The sequence below is a fragment of the Carassius auratus genome, unplaced genomic scaffold, assembly GCF_003368295.1.
Source record: "Carassius auratus strain Wakin unplaced genomic scaffold, ASM336829v1 scaf_tig00217304, whole genome shotgun sequence".
In the NCBI taxonomy this organism is placed as follows: domain Eukaryota; kingdom Metazoa; phylum Chordata; class Actinopteri; order Cypriniformes; family Cyprinidae; genus Carassius; species Carassius auratus.
In genome coordinates this window covers 274482-294677 of record NW_020528990.1, presented here as the reverse complement: position 1 = coordinate 294677, position 20196 = coordinate 274482, and the positions used below count along the sequence as shown (strand labels likewise).

Below are 20196 nucleotides of genomic sequence, written 5' to 3'. Positions count from 1 at the left end.
GTCTCCTCTTCACCGAATTGCCCAATCAGTGATCGCCACGCTCAACAAGACACCCGTTCCCAATAACACGCCGATTTGGGTTCGCCGGCATTTCCGGAAGTGGCGGTGTTTGCGATATATGGTCCGGGCGGAACTAATCTTCCTCATTTTTGGTTCCGCCCCGTCACAGTCACTCACAGTCACAGTCACGCATAATCAGGTGTACAATGGATTTTCTACTGGTTGATATTCCAAGACGTGCTTGCTGGAGCAATTTGCTTGTGTTGCCGCCTTTGGCGAAAATTTTAGCCAGACAGCACTGGTTGTTTGGTCGACGTTGGATTTTTGGAAACCTAAAAACCTCCAAACAACAGACCCTGCTCCTCTTTTTGGCTGTAACGCCTGTTTTACACATACTCCCCCTGCAATGCATATGCAGTCCGAAGCACACTCATTGTGCTTTCACACAGGACTCGTTTGCAGTCCGCTACTGATCCACGGCTGTTTAGTCCATAAACACAACATTTGTTCAGTTTTGATTTCATATCATGTAAAAAAAAAAATGCATTTAAATCTTTATCACAAGCAATCCCACGGGTCTTAATGAACTTTGTTTTTCCGCTTCCATAAAAGTGAACATATATATATATATTGTTTTCCTTGTTTATCTAAAGTTTTCTTTTTCTGGTTTCAAACCTAGCCAAAAACCCATGTTGCGTGTGAAACACAGTAGGCTTTAATTAGTGTACATTTATTGTGAAATTACTTTCCATGTCAATCCATGTTCATTTTTCCCGCGAACAATTCGCTTTCACTTTAATTCAGCACGTGCAGCACAGCAAAAATAGACTCAGTACATTAACAATCGCTGCACTGCTGCAGACGCACCGCTCCTGGAATGCACTGACAGACCACAACACCGCACTGCAGACGGACTGTGTGTGAAACAGGCGTAACGTAACACCAGAGAACTGCTGAGTTTACCCTCACCACTCCTTGCAGTTGCTGCTTAGAAGTGCAACATTGTAAAGGGTCCGTCTTAAACAGTGTTGCACGGCCGCGGCGCAGCATTACCTTCATTCCGAAAGTTGAGTAATTAAACACATCAGTATGGTGGTATATTAAAAATTTATTTTCTAAACGAAAATATACACCGGTTTTGAACCGGTATACCGCCCAGCATTAATTCAAACGAATGCTTAGTTTGTGTCTCATTATTAGCCTATTATTATTAATAACGAAACAGGCTAAAACAGTGGGATGACAAATTCTTTTACACTTTGAATTTTTATTGACAAAATGAATAAGGAAAATATGTTTTATCCACATTGTAACACAAAAAAATTTAAAAGACTTTGGATTTCACCTTTCTTTAAAATTATAGTTTGTGGTTCATTGTTAGCCCAATAATTAAAACACATAAGCAATAAAATAGTACAGTGGTACAAATTCCCATTGGCATTTTACTTTTATTAACAAAATTAATAAATAAAATTATATTGTAACCAAAATAAATAAGGTAAAATAAATAAGGTAATAGTGTCTTATTTTAAATGAAAACAACAACCATAATGAAAAACTCGCTTTATTAGAGGAATATTAAAGGAAGAAAACTTTTTTTTAACACAAGGTGTGCTTTTGGATCAGTATCTCGCATCAATCCCTGTTATAGCCTAAATATAAGCTCTGCATACGCTTGCACCTGTTTATCATGTATATTTTATATGAGTTAATTTTGCTTTTGAGCAATAGATGAATAACTATTTATTTGTTTTAGATATTTTATGTTTAGATATTTCTACTTTTTGGGAGTCCAATATATCATTTTATTTTCCACTGCCCTGCACACACACACACACACACACACACACACACACACACGAGTCTTGTCCCGTGCCGCTCTCTGTTGCGTTAGATCTCGCGGGAGCAGGTCTGTAATCCACTGGCACTTGACTTGACAGTGCGTGTGCTACATCCTCTTTACAATATCTAGATTATAAACACTGCATTCTGTCAGCAATGTAATGCAGCAGTAACGTATTAGACTTAACTGTAACAGACAGTTAACAGTTTGACTTAGCTGAAGAATATAAAGCACTTTTTCTATTTTATCTATCAATTATTGTAATTTGCTTTTTTCTTAGTTAATTTATTCACTTACAAAATTACCCCAGTCATTGATTTTTCTTTCTTTCTTTCCAAATAGAGCTGTTCAAGTCATCTGGTGATTTTTTTTTCTTTTCCATATCGCAATATACATCGCTGGGAAAAATTATCACAATGTGAGTTGTTTTCCAATATCGTGCTGCTCCACTACTAAGTTTAGTCAAGCTCACAGACTCAGTAGCTTCTGTAGCATGAACACAAACATGTAGTCCTCCATTGTTGTTGGTGTTACATGACGTAGGGGTGTTTGACTATGGTCAAGACGTGGGGTGAAGATATCAGTGTTTTACAAAATATATGGATTGGCAGTACACAAAACCCCAAAGGTGTCATTTTCAGACTTGTCCACTGGGACCTGGTTTTAAAAATAATAGCGTTTTCACTGCCCTGAAAGCCGGATCCGTCTGGACGAAACACATATACCATACAAAATATTTACATATAAAGCTAAATGTATTTCCGCGTGTTAGGGGCCTTACTGGGATTGGTTTTTGTGCTTTTTATGTGCTTTCTCTCCAGTGTGGATCTTCTCGTGTGTTTTCAGATTTGATATATTATTGAAACTCTTGTCACAGTGTGAACACTTGTAAGGTTTCTCTCCAGTGTGGATCTTCTCGTGTGTTTTCAGATTTGATATATTATTGAATCTCTTGTCACAGTGTGAACACTTATAAGGTTTCACTCCAGTGTGAAGCCTCTCGTGTGTTTTCAGATTTGATATATTATTGAATCTCTTGTCACAGTGTGAACACTTGTAAGGTTTCTCTCCAGTGTGGATCTTCTCATGTGTTTTCAGATTTGATGAACCACTGAATCTCTTGTCACAGTGAGAACACTTATAAGGTTTCTCTCCAGTGTGGATCACCTCATGTCTTTTCAACTCTATTGACTGACTGAATCTCTTGTCACAGTGTGAACACTTGTAAGGTTTCTCTCCAGTGTGGATCCTCTCATGTATTTTCAGATTTGATGAACCACTGAATCTCTTGTCACAGTGAGAACACTTATAAGGTTTCTCTCCAGTGTGAATCCTCTCATGTGTTTTCAGATTTGATGAGTTACTGAATCTCTTGTCACAGTGTGAACACTTATAAGGTTTCTCTCCAGTGTGGATCACCTCATGTCTTTTCAGACCTACTGACTGATTGAATCTCTTGTCACAGTGTGAACACTTGTAAGGTTTCTCTCCAGTGTGGATCCTCTCATGTGATTTCATATTTTCTGACTGACTAAATCTCTTGTCACAATGTGAACACTTGTAGTTTTAAACTGCTCACTGAACTAAAAGTCTTTTCACACCCAAAGCACATGTACTCTCTCACACCAGTATGTATTTTCTGATGCATTTTCAAACTTTGTAGATGCAAAAAACTCTTACCACACAAATTACATGAATGTGGTTTCTCCTTTGCATGAACATTCAAGTGTTTCTTCAGAAGTGAAGCCCATAAAAACATTTTACCGCACTGATCACATGCGTACTGCTTCTCTCCAGTGTGGATGTTCATGTGATCCTTAAGGTTTGATGATTGTGTGAAACTCTTCCCGCATTGATCGCAAGTGAATGGTTTCTCTCCAGTATGAACTCTCATGTGATACTTGAGATTAGATTTACATGTGAAACTCTTTCCACACTGATCGCAAGTGAATGGTTTCTCTCCAGTATGAACTCTCATGTGACACTTGAGATTTGATTTACATGTGAAACTCTTTCCACATTGATTGCAAGTGAATGGTTTCTCTCCAGTATGAACTGTCATGTGACACTTGAGATTTGATTTACATGTTAAACTCTTTCCACACTGATTGCAGGTGAAAGATTTCTTAACTCTTCTTTTCTTTAAATCTTTCAGTTTAGTTTGAGAGCAAATCAAAGGTTTTCCACCGGTTTTGACAGGATTTTTCTCCTCAACTTCACTTGATTCTTCCTTTTCCTCTTTTTCTTCAATGAACTCTGAAATAAAAGTTAAAGTTATTTATTTTTGGTATATTGTTAAAAGCTGAGAGAACATCTGTAAATATACAATTTACTTTTCTTGCTTTAGATTTACTGTCTTGTCTACTGTAATGTTACTGTAATGTGTTTTACTAACTTAATAGAGACATACTTAACATTTTTAAGCATCATTGTTCTTTTCGGTCAGTTTGACCTCAGGGTCTTTAAGCTGTATAAATCAAGAAATACATTTTACTAGGGCTGTGATGGTGGCAGATTTTTACCACCATCATAGACCTAGTAAAATGTATATATTTATATATTTTATATACATATGCAAACATTAATATGCATATATATATATAGAACAAAATTATAAACACAACACCTAAGTTTTTGCCCCCATTTTTCATGAGTTGAACTCAACCATCTAAGACTTTTCCTGTATACACAAAAAGCCTATTTCTCTTAAACATTTTCTTATTCTGAAGGCATATATATATATATATATATATATATATATATATATATATATATATATATATATATATATATAAATATTTGTACCGGAACATTTCGGTACAGGGCTTTCGGTACAGTGCACGTGTGCACCGAATGCAATATTTTGTGTGCGGAACATAGATACATTTTCATGTTTCTACACGAACATATGAAGGGGTGGAAGTCTCCGCGTTCAGCGCAAATCCCACCCTAAAGTTTTCAAAAGGCATCAGGCGAGTGTGAACAATGAACATCACTACAACTAGGAAAAAGATGACCATAATTCAAATGCAGCTCCCGTTGGCATTTAAACAGACCTTTGCTCTTAATTCCGATCGGGCCAACACAATAACGAAATCTGAGCAGGTCTAAAAACTGAAACTGTTGATGCGGTATATTACACTTTGGAAAAATTATATATACCGTATATTTTGAATATGAGCAGGCCTATACAAGCTGGGATTGGTAATGCTGCACTGTAGTCATAGTTATTTGTGTATAATTTTCATTATATTTTATTATGTGATATTGGTTTGAGACAGAGTATTTATTTCTTATTCTTTTTTTATTTGATATATATCTTATTAAAAAGTGTTTAAAAAAGTTTAAACAAATTGTTAAAAAAATGTTTAGAGTAATAAACAACCTGCAGTTTGTTTGCATTTCTTTCCCTTACTGTACCGAAAATGAACCGAACCGTGACTTTAAAACCGAGGTATGTACCGAACCTTGATTTTTGCGTACCGTTACACCCCTAATTTATTTATATATATATATATATATATATATATATATATATACACACACACACAAATACACACACACATATTAGGCCTGGGCGATATATAAAATATATATATATCGGTATCTTGATTTTGTCAAAATTTGTATGATGTTGGATATATACCTCGATATATTTTCATTTTCATTTAAACAAAAAAACTCTATACTTACTGGTTTTCATTAAATGAACAATGAACATGAACATTATATATATATATAACTCAATCTTTTAATTGTGATGATTTTGGCTCACATTAAACCAAAACCCACCAATTCAACATTCATTCATCTCAACAAATTTGAATATTTCATAATTTTTTTTTAAACATTTTTAGTGAATTTTTGTCCTTCTGGGAAAGTATGTTCATTTACTGTACATGTACTCAATACTCGGTAGGAACTCCTTTTGCTTTAATTACTCCCTCAATTCGGCGTGGCATGGAGAAGATCAGTTCGTGGCACTGCTGAGGTGGTCTGGAAGCCCAGGATTCTCTGACAGTGGCCTTCAGCTCATTATTTGTTCTCGTTTCTTATTTTCCTCTTGACTATACCTCACAGATTCTCTCTGGGGTTCAGGTCTGGTGAGTTTCCTTGCCAGTCAAGCACACCAATACCATGTTCATTTAACCAACTTTTGGCAGTGTGTGCAGGTGCCAATCCTGCTGGAAATGAAATCAGGATCTTCAAAAAGCTGGTCAGCAGAAGGAAGCATGAAGTGCTCCATAATTTCCTGGTAAAAAGGTGCAGTGACTTTGGTTTTCAAAAAAACAATGGACCAACACCAGCAGATGATGTATATAATAATGTATACTGTACAGGGTATCTGCAGGTTTCTAAAAGTTAGATTTAAGACTTTTTAAGACCTTTTTAATACCATGCAGAATTAAATTTAAGACCAATTTCATATCAACAAATTTTCAAACAGCAAACAATACCACCAATTAAGATCCTTAACACACATTGTTTATTGACATATTGAAGGCGTTAAAGAACAATAAATTGCAAAACATAGTGCAAAGACTGACTAAACATTAGGCAGATCATCGACAGACAAACTGCACAGCAGTAACATGAGGCATGTACACTGCATGCCAATAATCGGAACATTGGGTTTTTACTGTATAGATCTCAGTTCTTTGCCCTTTGTATCCAACTCTGTCTCAATTTGCTGTAATTCATTTGTTTTTTCTTTATATCGCTTCCTCAGTGTGGTGGATTTTGTAATGAGCTGTGCCATCAAGGTGCCAGCTTTTCCCTCAGCTTCTTCTGCAAGCTGGTCAGCATCCTTCTGCAGGCTCGAAGATACCTGGACCAGTATTCTCTTCTTTTTTTCGGGTCCTCGATGTCGTCTTCCAAAGCTTTGGGCTTCTGTGCCTGGACATCAGTGATTTGGATTTTTTTTCTGCTGATCAAGGTGCATTCTGTATCTTGAACTAGCAGATGCAGCAGAGGCCAGTAACTCCTTTGAGATAGGGACATTGAGGAGCCCCCCACAGATGCTGACAATCACATATTAGTCGATGACTGACCATTGTCTCCTCCTGCATATTGCAGGTCTCCACTTCTTTATTAATGGAGAATCCTCTCTCCACTGTTGCCTGCCCATGGGACAGGAGAAGCAGTTTCTTGCAAAAGCTCCATAACTCATCGCGCTGCCCAAGAACTCCATGCAGGAATATGTCTAGCCTCGTTTCTGTTGGTTTGTATGAGAATAAGCTCTCATTTTCAACAGATAAAAATTTATTGAATTGCTGGATTATAACATCACCTGCAGAAAACAACAAAATAATATTAATTTAATTATAAAAATGTATGCATATACATTTATATATAATATTTATACAAGTCATTTTTAACATTTAAAAGTATATTTCATAACTTGATTTAATACACTCTGATAGAACTAAACTATTCTTTCCTACCAGCAGAGACACCTCCTGACAACTGTTGGGCTTGCAAAAAACTCTGCACCAGTTTTGTCATATTGCTCTTGCACCAGTCAGGGTCAGACATCATTATGCTGGGGTCCAAACAGGCCACCTGCCTCACTACAGGATACTTTAATGGGCACTTTTCCTGTACTTTCTGGGTGATGGTACACATCACCTTGACACAGTCTTTCCTAAACTCCAGGGCTGTGAGTTCACCTATCTTTTTCTGTTTCTGTAGTTCCTGGTGGGAGGATGTAAACAGCCTATTATAACCTATTATAAAATCAAGCTCTCAGCTGAATCCATCAAAATTACAATTTTATAGGTGAATGAATACCTTAAGGAGTGATTCTGCACCCAATCCCATGTTTACTTCCTTTAGGTTGACCCAGCTCTGTTTGTCACTGACATCCAGCCTGACCAGCTGCAGTGAACTCATATCCTTGAATCCCTCTTTCTTGACAAAACGCCTCAGCATACTCTGCCAAAAGACACACAGAGAATGTTACCCAAATATTTCATTTAATTTTTCAATTTAATTAATTGACATTCAACATAAAAAGACTATTGTAGTATACTATTTTAACAAGTATTGTTCTTTTTGTTTGCTTAATACCATTTTCCGCTAAGCTATGCAAACTTCCATAAGATTACAATTAAAATGATCAGATTAATTATTAGCATTATCAGAGTAGAGTGCAGTAATAGAATTACCTTCATCATCTCAGCCAAGTCTTTGGCAAGGAACGGAATCACTGGTACATCCTTTTGATAAAAGGTAAGAAAAGGACTGAAGGTCCTTGTGATAGCCATGTAGAAATGTAGCTTCGCCAGAATAAGAGGGTCTTTTTCAGCAACTTCCAGGGTGTCATACGATGCTGTTCCCGGATTTGGTAGCTTCTTATTCCTGATTGCATCCATGTACATGGTCACTGATGGCCAGAATTCCGAAGCTCTCTCCACGACTGGTAGATTTTCGAGCCACCAGTGTCAAAAAATACGTTGACGCAAAATATGCGCCTCGATTCGTCGACCCGTTTTTATTTCTCTAAAAAACGTTTGCAAAACGTTTACCTCATGTGCGCTGAATATATGCGATGGCCGGATCAACATTCTGTCCAACGTTATGTAACCAATCCAGGGTTTTTCTGCATTGATCTTTTTTTTTTGGCGGCTGTCAAAGCCTTATTTGATCGGTGAGTGATGTACAATAAAACAACAAAATCATTAAACACGACAGAAAAAGGACGAAACACCAAAGTTTCACCTCGTTTATTTCTTAAGGATAATGCAGTCCCAGTGAAAAAGGGTCACGATCGTGTGTTGGAACCGCAGGCGTTGAGTAAAACTGCTTAAAATATCTCTGCCTCCTTGTTAGTGTGTCCGCCTCCCCTGCCAGAGACCCGGGTTCAAGCCCCGATCGGAGCGAGTCGTTGCTGCTGCTGCTCTCGTTCAGTTTCAGCCTCAGGATCTGATTCTGGATCATAAATAAATGGCTGAATCTGACTGTTAGCCATGGTTTGTTTTGGATGATGGTTTTTCCCTCACGGTAATGTCACAGCTATGGTTCAGCGCTATGATTTCCGCAAAGCAGAAAACCAGGACGGAATCTCAAAATCCAGTCATGAAAATGAAACTTACATTTTAATATGGACAGTCAAGGAATTTGTCAAAGTTAGCATAAATTAATCAAATCTCCATGTGGACCAGTATCTGTAAATTGTAAGCCGCAAAAGTTGTCAGGGTTCCTACAGGTTTCTTCAAGTTAAATTCAAGTCTTTTTAAGACCTTTTTAAGTCCATTTATATAAAAAATTAATACCTATTTCACGTCCCTACCAGCAAAGAAAAACAAAATCCTTTAACTTGTTTTCATTTATTTTTCAAATGTGGAATGGGTAAAAGATAAGTCAAGCAGATGTGAAAAATAAAAACATTTCAGTAGGCCACAAGACAGTTTGCCGAACAATGTTAAGTTGTTTTTTAGTATTAGCTAGCTACTTATTCCATGCTGGGAATATGGGGAACTGAGAGACCCCTGAACAATAAACATCAAAATTAGAACTCAACAATACATTAAATTAAGAAACACAGTCAACTCCTTAGCTCTTCACTCAGGGCAGCAATCTCTTTATCAAGGACAGCCAGTTCCGTCAACTTCTCCTTTATTGTGAGCGCAAGTAAACATTTTAGCTATTTCGGAGTCATGGAACATGCATTTGAAAAAGCTCTGAGATACCCTCATTTCCATTGTAGGACTGATGTTTAGCGATTGTGTTAAGAGTCCACAACATCTTGGCTTTCATTGTTGGTGTGGCCCCAAAAGCTGTGTGCAGATCCACTCTAGTTGCGGTCATAGCTGAAGGGTCTGCAGTGCTAGCAGCAAGCTGGCTATAAGGGGCCGTTCACATATCGCGTCTTTTCCACGCACCGCATCGAGTTAAAAAATCTAAACTTTTCAGAGAGCCGCAAGCGCACTGCAGGTCATGTGACAAGAACTAACCAATCAGCTTCATCCTTTACCGTAACAACGTTGAAAGCTCAGCCAAGATGAAGGAACAGCTGATCATAGCTGTATATGGATTGCCATTTTAAAAATAAATTTAGTAGCACAGCTACTGCGTGCGATTTTTAGTGCTGCAAATCCATTTATCCTTTGCTGAAATTTCTGCGTCTTCATGGAGAGTGCGCGTCATTGTTGCCTCAGGTGCGCTTCTGCCCGAGCCCTTTGGAAAGAAGGAGAAAGCGGTGCGCCTAGTGTTTTCCACGCGTTTTTAGGCATGATATGTGAACGGCCCCTATTATTAGATCCTGCTGCCGCTTCAGGAACATTAGCAGCTAGCTGGCACTTGTTGGTTGAAACCATACAGTATATGGTTGAAACACGTAGGCGATGGAATTTGTTTTTATAAATTGAGAGCATTCATGTGCTTGGATTAGGGCTGGGATAAACGAATATTTTTTAAACGATTACTCTAGCGATTATTTTTTTGATGCATCGATTAATCTAACGATTAATTTTTTCCAGATCGATTCGATTTCGATTATCTCCCCATTAATTGACAACTAACAATTTATACATGTTGATTTACATATCTTAATTAAAAAAACATGAATTCCTTAACATTGCAATATATGTTTATTGCTCTTAAAATTACAAAATAAAAGACTGACTAAGAATGCATTACTTTGCACTTTATATATAAGAGATAGCATTCAATAAAACTTTGAAGCCTTGAAAACACATAGCTTACTGAAACAAGCTTACTGAACACATAGGGCCTAGCTTACTGAAAAAAAGTTATTCTTTCAGCTGAAAATAACAACTTGATGTCTAGCGTTCCGCCCTTTTTCTAATTTCTATCGTGTCTATTGATTTTGGTTAATATGCATGAGGGGGAGAGAGAGAGAGCAAGACAGCGCTCGTGTTGTTTGAAGACTGTGAGTGCGCGCGCAGCCGGGGCTCTCTCTCGTACGCGCCCTGTCAGGCAAGCAGTCATTCTATTCTACATCACTCACTGATCAAATAAGGCTTTGACAGCCGCCAAAAAAAGATCAATGCAGAAAAACCCCTGGATTGGTTGTATAACGTAGAATGTTGATCCGGCCATCGCGTATATTCAGCGCACATAAGGTAAACGTTTTGCAAACGTTTTTTAGAGAAATAAAAACAGGTCGACGAATCGATGCGCAAATCTTGCATCTACATATTTTTTTAACCAGGCTGTAAACATGTTTTTGTCTGCTGTAAAGTTGGACAATTTAACATGGGGAGTCTATGGGACAAACTCTCTTCTGCAGCCAGCCTCAAGCGGCCAGTCGACGAATTGCAGTTTTAGTCACTTCCTTATTGGCTTCACGAGAGAGAGCGTGAGGTTGCCGCTCGACTGTGAACCGGGGCTGCGTTGCATTCTCAATTACTGGTTCCGCCACTCTTTATTTATACTACGTCATTTAATCAAAATAATCGTGGTTGACAAATGAAACATTTGAGGAAAATTACAATACATAGAAGTTACATACAGCACAATTTTTAAGACCCAGACATCAAAATTCAAGACTTTTTAAAGTCTTTTTAAGGTATTATTTCCAAATTAATAAATTCAATGCTTTTAAGGCTTTTTAAGACCCCGCGGGAACCCTGGTTGTTAGAAATATGAATCCGTGTTCTGCGCGTCTCTGTGTGAATTAATGAATGACAAAGACGTGCGGGTTTGTTTACTACATAGACTGAAGCGCATGACGCTTGCATTAATTTCAGCATCTGAGCTTCAGAATTCTCTCTCCATCAAGCGATCTGTACTTTTCAGTTCATCTCAATGGACGCACACGGTGCACCTGTATTTGATGCTCTGTAAACTCTTTGTGAAGGCGCAAGACTCACCATCGCTTTACTGATAGCGCTGTTTCTCACACATGCCAATAGAGAGAGAGCAAGAGTCTTACCACGCTGAATCGACACGCTATATGTAAACTATTCTTTGTTGTCTTCTCCTGTCAAAATAATGGAGTTCATTTTCGAACAAGCAGAACACATACCGGTTTCTCTGGTAGTGGGCAGAGCTAATGCACAAATGGCAATTTCATTGGCTGGCGCTGATCTTGTACCATCCCTGTTTTGATTTCAGCAAATCAGTTTGACAGAACGCAGACAACGTGATTAATATTCATGAACCCAGCAGCTCATCAATTCATAGTGCATTGTATACACATTAGTATGATAGTAGAATTAGTAGTAGTATTATCTTTTAATAATAATTAATATGATCTATTACTATTTTTTTACAGAAACCCTCAATGACCAAAAATATCTTAAGCATCACCACCAGTCTTAAGTTCAGTTAAAATGACAAATATGCATTCATAAGGCCTAAAAGTTAATTTTTACATAAAGACATTGTGCTAGAAATATTACTTTTATTTAGTAAAATGTATGTGATACTGCTAATACTGTTGAAAAAATTTATAAAACTATTTTTTTAATAAATCACAATATTTCTTCCATGTTTTAATTTTAATAGCAAATCCCTTTTATGTACCAAAAATAAAATGTGTTTAAATTTCATAAATTAAAAGACAAATTAAATTTGGGTGAAACTTGTTTACTGTTTTTCATAATTATATAACTTGTAAAAAAAACTTTAAACACATTTTTACATAAGTATAAAGAATGGCATTGGTTTTATTTGTATTGCTAAAAAGTTATTTTTTTTTATTAGCATATTTTTGTGTTTTGCTTTGGTACCGAAATTGGTACAGAGAACCGTGGATTTTCACTGATATCGGTACAGAGTACTGAAATATTGGTACCGTGACAACACTACAAACAACAGTCCTATATAAACCTGTTCAGCAAGTTTGAAAGCCTCATAAGACACTGTCCATATGAAAGAGCAAGAGATTCACACCTTTATCTCAACCCCCACAATCCATACATAACTAAACCCGAAAAACCCAACCCCCTCCAGCTGAACTGAATTCAGTCTGTTTGTTGGCTTTGAGGAACGGTGTGTTGTCATGGTACTGGGCTGAAACATGCCTGAACCTAACAGGACTACTCTTTGCATTCATTATTTTCTCGCAGCCCATATTATTATTCTCACAAGACCATAATGATAATAACTATCAATTAATAATTAATCATTATTTTACGAAAATCATTCTTATTTGTGATCGTGGGTGTTTGCAGAAGGCTTTTAGGTAGAGTTGTTCAGATTCTGATACTAGTATCGGAAATATCACCGATACCACAACAAATTCTGGCATCGGCGAGTACATGAACCCATATACCGATCAGATACCCTTTTCTTAAACAAGACCTAGTTATGACCGCTAGCTTTGCCTAACCACTGCACGGTTCTTCTTCGCTGTTCAGAATGCATTGCAAACACAGGAAGTTGTGCTGTGTTGCCACAAGCAACCCCTGTTTTAGAGCAGCGAAGAAGAAATGAAAACGCGTTAGCAGCACTGATCTATATATGACTGGATCGCTCATTGCGTTCTAAACTGCCAACAGACAGTGAAGCCACTTCTATATTATAGATCAGTGGTTAGCAGTATGTCCGCTGTTTAGCAGTATTTCAGACTGGACCAACCAGACAGTAAAACGGCGACTAGGGATGCCACAAATACAGGCAATATTAAACTTCAAAATACTATTTAAATATTACTCCTGCAAATTCTACATCTCTGTGGGTGACGCTCGCTTTTTTGTAGTCTCTGCCGTGTGTCACTATATGAGGACACGAACTCATAAAACGTAACTTCATGAGAATTTACCGTTTCGTTTGAGAAAACGGTCATATCATAAACACAGACACTCAAAGATCTTCATGGCAACCCATCAAAGTTTAATAACAATAGCATGCATATGATCCTTTGTGTAAAGGTCTTCTTTTAATTTTTGATGAGTAGACTGTAGCCTAAGACTATCCTACGTTTTGAAATTAACTCACTGTAAATGTTTTAATATTTTTTAAAGATGTTACTATGTTATATCATAATATTATTGTTGTTTTACTTCCTCCTTTTACCTTTTTACAATTACATTCATTTCAAAATCCTGTAAAATATATACAGTACAGACCAAAAGTTTGGACACACCTTCTCATTCAAAGAGTTTTCTTTATTTTCATGACTATGAAAATTGTAGTCACACTGAAGGCATCCAAACTATGAATTAACAGATGTGTAATTATATACATAACAAAAAAGTGTGAAACAACTGAAAATATGTCATTTTGTAGGTTCTTCAAAGTAGCCACCTTTTGCTTTGATTACTGCTTTGCACACTCTTGGCATTCTCTTGATGAGCTTCAAGAGGTAGTTACCTGAAATGGTCTTCACTTCACAGGTGTGCCATGTCAGGTTTAATAAGTGTGATTTCTTGCCTTATAAATGGGGTTGGGACCATCAGTTGTGTTATGCAGAAGTCAGGTGGATACACAGCTGATAGTCCTACTGAATAGACTGCTAGAATTTGTATTATGGCAACAAAAAAGCAGCTAAGTACAGGAAAAAGAGTGGCCATCATTACTTTAAGAAATTAAGGTCAATCAGTCTGGAAAATTGGGAAAACTTTGAAAGTGTCCCCAAGTGCAGTCACAAAAACCATCAAATGCTACAAAGAAACTGGCTCACATGCGGACCGCCCCAGGAAAGGTAGAGCAAGAGTCACCTCTGCTGCGAAGGATAAGTTCATCCGAGTCACCAGCCTCAGAAATCGCAGGTTAACAGCAGCTCAGATTAGAGACTAGGTCAATGGCACACGGAGTTCTAGCAGCAGACACATCTCTAGAACAACTGTTAAGAGGAGACTAGGGATTGGTATTGTTAAAGTTTTAACGGTATTACTACTCTTACCGATACTGCTTAACGGTCCGGTACTTTAACGGTATTCTTATCAGTACTTTGTGTTGTGTTAGGCAGTCGAAAACTTTGCATTTCTCTGTCTGCACATAATGCACTTTTGAAAGATGCTTTGACAGATTGCTTGTGTTTCCACCCTTACATGCAAAAAATTGTTGCACTTATGACAACGAGCGTTGTCTGCATCAACTGCATCAACTGTAGTGAAGTTTAAAGGAACACTCCCAACTTTTGGGGACTTTAGCTTATTCACAGTATCCCCCAGAGTTAGATAAGTCCATACATACCTTTTTCATTTCTGTGCGTTCTGTAAGTTCTGTAAGTGTTATTTGACGCACTCACCGCTAGCCTAGCTTAGCACAAAGACTGGATGTAAATGGATAATGGTAGCATAGTAATCCCAATAAGTGACAAAATAATGCAAACATTTACCTATTTACATGTTGTGATCTGCATAGGCACATTGTGTGAATAAGCTAAAGTCCCAAAAAGTCGGAGTGTTCCTTTAACCACACTTTGGAACGTTTCGCTCTCTCCGCCATCGTCACTCTTTGTTTTAAGCGAGATTTTTCGTACTGTAAGGGGCCGTTCACCGCATGCGCGTCGAGAACGTGTCGCTTCCATTATGAGCGCGCATACATTGTCTACATTTTAAATAAAGAACTTAAGCGCGCAAAAGACGTGATATGTGAACGACCCCATGTGCGTGTGCTGCGCTCGTTCTTGTTGTGTTTGTGTTACTGACAGACAGCCTCCGCATGAGAGATCTCGCAGACAAACGTCTTAATAATATCGCAAATTAGAAATGTTTGGTAAGATAAAATGTGCACGATAACATTATTAAGCAAATCTCTTCGGCATCGTCACTCTTTATTATTAAGCGGGAGTTTTCATACTGTTATGTCTGTGCGTGCAGGCCTTCATGGTAGAATATCTGCTAGGAAACCACTGCTAAAGAAAGGCAACAAGCACAAGAGACTTGTTTGGGCTAAAGAACACAAGGAATGGACATTAGACCAGTGAAAATCTGTGCTTTGGTCTGATGAGTCCAAATTTGAGATCTTTGGTTCCAACCACCGTGTCTTTGTGCGACACAGAAAAGGTGAACGGATGGACTCTACATGCCTGGTTCCCACCGTGAAGAATGGAGGAGGAGGTGTGATGGTGTGGGGGTGCTTTGCTGGTGACACTGTTGGGGATTTATTCAAAATTGAAGGCATACTGAACCAGCATGGATACCACAGCATCTTGCAGCGGCATGCTATTCCATCCGGTTTGTGTTTAGTTGGACCATCATTTATTTTTCAACATGACAATGACCCCAAACACACCTCCAGGCTGTGTAAGGGCTATCTGACCAAGAAGGAGAGTGAAGGGGTGCTGCGCCAGATGACCTGGCCTCCACAGTCACCGGACCTGAACCCAATCGAGATGGTTTGGGGTGAGCTGGACCGCAGAGTGAAGGCAAAAGGGCCAACAAGTACTAAGCATCTCTCAGGAAACTAGGGATGGGTATCGTTAAGGTTTTAACGGTATTACTACTCTTACCGATACTGCTTAAAGGTCCGGTACTTTAACGGTCTTCTTATCGGTACTTTGTGTTGTGTTACTTTGTGTTGTGTTAGGCAGTCAAAAACTTTGCATTTCTCTGTCTGCACATAATGCACTTTTGAAAGATGCTTTGACAGATTGCTTGTGTTTCTGCCATTACATGCAAAAATTTTGGCACTTATGACAACCAGCGTTGTCTGCATCAACTTTAGTGAAGTATAACCACACTTTGGAACGTTTTACTGTCTCCGCCATCATCACTCTTTGTATTTAGCAGGAGTTTTCGTACTGTAAGAGGCCGTTCACATATTGCGTCTAAAAATGCGTGGAAAACGCTAGGCACGCCTCTTTCTGATTTTTTTCCCCAAAGCCTTCGGAGATAATATTAATAATATCGCAAATAAGAAATGTTTGGTAAGATAAAATGTGCACGATAACATTAAGCAAATCTCTTCGCCATCGTCACTCTTTATTATTAAGCGGGAGTTTTCATACTGTTATGTCTGTGCGTGTGCCGCGCTGGTTGTGGTGTGTGTGTGTGTGACTGACAGACAGTCTCCGCGGCGTGCATGAGAGATCTAGCAGATCTCACAGACAAACGTCTTAATATGATCGCACATTAAAAATGTTTGGAGAGATAAAATGTGCACGATAACATTAGTAAGCAAAAATACATAGTACATAAATTGTTTCCCCTCCAGTACCGAAAACATAACCGATACCGTCAGATCTTACTTATACTACGGTCTTTCATAATTTAGCCCCGGGGCCATTTTAATACCTGGTTTCGGTACCCATCCCTACGGGGAACTCCTTCAAGACTGTTGGAAGACCATTTCAGGTGACTACATCTTGAAGCTCATCAAGAGTAATCAAAGCAAAAGGTGGCTACTTTGAAGAACCTAGAATATGACATATTTTCAGTTGTTTCACACTTTTTTGTTATGTATATAATTCCACATGTGTTAATTCATAGTTTTGTGTGAAACCGCTTTAATTAGTATACATTTATTGTGAAATGACTGCATTTCCATGTCAATCCATGTTCACTTTTCTCACGAACAATTTCGCTTTCACTTTAATTCAGCGCCTGCAGCACAGCAAAAATAGACTCAGTACGTTAACAATCGCTGCACTGCTGCAGACGCACCGGTCCTGGAACGCACTGACGGACCACAACACCGAACTGCAGACGGACTGTGTGTGAAACAGGCGTAACGTAACACCAGAGCACTGCTGAGTTTACCCTCACCACGCCTCGCAGTCGCTGCTTAGAAGTGCAACATTGTAAAGGGTCCGTCTGAAACAGTGTAACGGCGCAGCATAACATTCGTTCTGTACGCTGAGTTATTAAATACAGCGGTATGGCGGTATATAAACTATGAATTTCTATGAAAACTATGTATTTTGCGTGCTTCACATTATAATGCGAAGTGCATAAAAATAATAACAAGGCAGCAGACTGAGTCCTTCTATGTCATCACCACATTGTGAGTGTAATAAGTGATCAGTCTTTAAGAGAAGGACTATGTGAGAACTACTATGGATGATAAGTTCACTCTGCCGCCTTGTTATTATTTTATCTTTACTTTATTTGTAACACAAGAAAGTCGTGTAGCAGCCATTAAATGTGTTGGACAACAACTCCTCATTCTTGGTCTTTTTCATTTCATGGATTTAACGAGTTCTACGAGTCAAAGCGGACAACTTCAGCAACTACAACAATTACCATCCTCCTGCGTGCGGTGTGTGTGTGTGAAATGCGGTGCTGAAGTGAAATAGCTGGGCAGTTTGATAGCCGTATTATAATAAGCCGCCTAATAAAAAAATATATAGTTATTATTATAATCTAATACATCAATAGGAAAATGATACTATTGTCTATCGGCACAACCCTACTACAGGAGGCCTTTATTCATTCCTCGGAGCTATGTGAGGCACTTTTTATTACAGATGCGCATGCTTTATTTGATTACTTTTGGACTCAATACACTCTCCTACTCCAATTCTAATGCTTGGAAGAGCCAGGATAATTTTTTATATAAATCAGATTGGATTAATCTGAAATAAATCAGTCATATACACCTAAAGAGTTCTTGACAGTGAGTAAAACATAATTTTAATTTTTGGGTGAACTAACCCTTTAATATCTTTCTTGCGGTGAACACAAAAGAAAAAAGATATTTTTAAGAATGTGGGTAACCAAACAGTAGCTGGTGCACATTTGATAGTAGAAAAAACACTGTTCAACTGTCTGGTAATACACATTATTCAAAATAACATTTATCATGAGATCAGAATATTATTATGTTTTGTGAAAAAATGTTCTGTATGTGTATCATGGCCTTATTTCATTGACTTAAAAAAAAATTCTCACTAACCATAAATGTTGTTTTTTTCAAAAACACAAACATGTAGGCAACATCCATGCTGCACAGCATATTATTGTTGCAGGGATTGTGCCGATTCCAGTGTTATCACAAGTTATTAATATGCGTGTATATATATATATATATATATATATATATATATATATATATATATACATACAAACACACACATAAGTCTTAATATATTAATAGGCGTATATATATATATATATATATATATATATATATATATATATATATATATACATATACATACACACACACACACACACAAGTCTACACAGAAATACTTCAGTGCTCAAGAATACCCAGAAAAAAAAGCTTTGTACGCCTAATGTACCACAAACTATCATTAAAGATGAATGAAGAAAATACACCAACCTCCTTGTTCCTCGTGTTTTATATATGGTTCTTTGTGTTTTATTCTCCAGGTTTCTGCTTCCTCCTGTTTTATTGTGCAGGTTTCTGGTTCCTCGTGTTTTATTCTCCAGGTTTCTGGTTCCTCTTGTTTTATTGTGAAGGTTTCTGGTTCACTCGTGTTCTCTTCTTTCTCCTCTTTCACAAACTCCATCTTCACAGCAGCAGATCTCAGTTCAGATGATAAACTCCTCCAGATATTCCTGCTCGCTTCAAGACTCAGTCACGAATATGAAGAAGAGAATATTACAGGTATTTACTAAACTAATTCAAAACCTGTATTTTTTTAGAAACATGACACACCGACATAACAACAGAAAGCGCGATGAAACTGAACTTCATCTTCTTCTTTGTTTCGTTTAATGGCGGGTGGCAAACAGCATTATGGTGCATTACCGCCACCTAATGTTGGAGTGTGGGCCAGAGTTTTCCTTCCCTTGAGTAAAAAATAAATACATCTAATAATAGTCCTAATAAAAATAATAAAATATTTCCTGCCCCTAAATTCTATTTATCAATCCAGTTTCTTTCAAATAACAGAATAACTTCCCTACTTCAATATCAAACACATTCTTTTAACTTAATTCTTCCTGATCAAACTTTCTACTTTCCTCCCTTAATACTTCCCAACTGAACTTCTTCTTCTTCTTCTATTTTTACTTCAACTTGTTGTTGTATTACCGCCACCTCTGGACTGGAGTATACCCACCACTTATATTATCTCTAAACTTTTAAATTCTTTTTAAAAGCCCTGTACTCTTTAAAAAAGAAAACAAAATTTGACACATCTTATCAGAACTTCTATCTAAAATATTTCTATAATTAAATATAATTTCATTAGCTTCTACTTGCTCAATAAACCTTTCCCTCTCATTCTTATATTTCTGACAATAAAACAATACATGCTCTACAGTTTCTGAGTTATTTCCAAGACAATACTCACAGATACCATCACCATGCTTTTTCATTAAAAATAATGTACTGTTAAGTCTGGTGTGCCCAATCCTCAACCTGGACAACACCCCTTCTTCATGTCTAGTTCTACCTGACCCTGCATTCTTATTTAGGCCTACTTTAGACTGTAAGTTAAAAAGATGTCTCCCACTTGATTCATTTTCCCAACAGCGCTGCCATATTTCAACAGTTCTTGTTTTAATAATACTTTTAGCTTCTGC

At 37.6% G+C, this 20196-nt stretch overlaps 3 protein-coding genes across 4 annotated transcripts; all 3 read right to left on the bottom strand.

Moving 5' to 3' along the window:
- Positions 1–1548: 1548 nt before the first annotated feature.
- LOC113100542 (zinc finger protein 85-like) lies at positions 1549–3385 on the bottom strand. The gene has a single exon (XM_026265229.1). It carries the CDS (start codon positions 3359–3361, stop codon positions 2621–2623), a length of 741 nt encoding a protein of 246 aa, XP_026121014.1. The 5' UTR covers positions 3362–3385; the 3' UTR covers positions 1549–2620.
- Positions 3353–19040, bottom strand: LOC113100544 (gastrula zinc finger protein XlCGF49.1-like). Its single transcript, XM_026265231.1, has 2 exons — positions 18986–19040; positions 3353–4099 (listed from the first exon to the last, which is right to left on the bottom strand). The coding sequence occupies exon 2, from the start codon at positions 3903–3905 to the stop codon at positions 3387–3389; it is 519 nt and encodes a 172-aa protein (XP_026121016.1). The 5' UTR covers positions 3906–4099; positions 18986–19040; the 3' UTR covers positions 3353–3386.
- On the bottom strand, positions 5892–8355 carry LOC113100540 (uncharacterized). Of its 2 annotated transcripts, XM_026265226.1 has the most exons (4): positions 8011–8355; positions 7634–7777; positions 7288–7537; positions 5892–7133 (listed from the first exon to the last, which is right to left on the bottom strand). In XM_026265226.1, the coding sequence occupies exons 1-4, from the start codon at positions 8221–8223 to the stop codon at positions 6799–6801; spliced, it is 942 nt and encodes a 313-aa protein (XP_026121011.1). In that variant the 5' UTR covers positions 8224–8355; the 3' UTR covers positions 5892–6798. The 2 variants fall into 2 exon arrangements, with proteins under 2 accessions (XP_026121011.1, XP_026121012.1); XM_026265227.1 differs by lacking the exon at positions 7288–7537.
- Positions 19041–20196: the final 1156 nt, after the last annotated feature.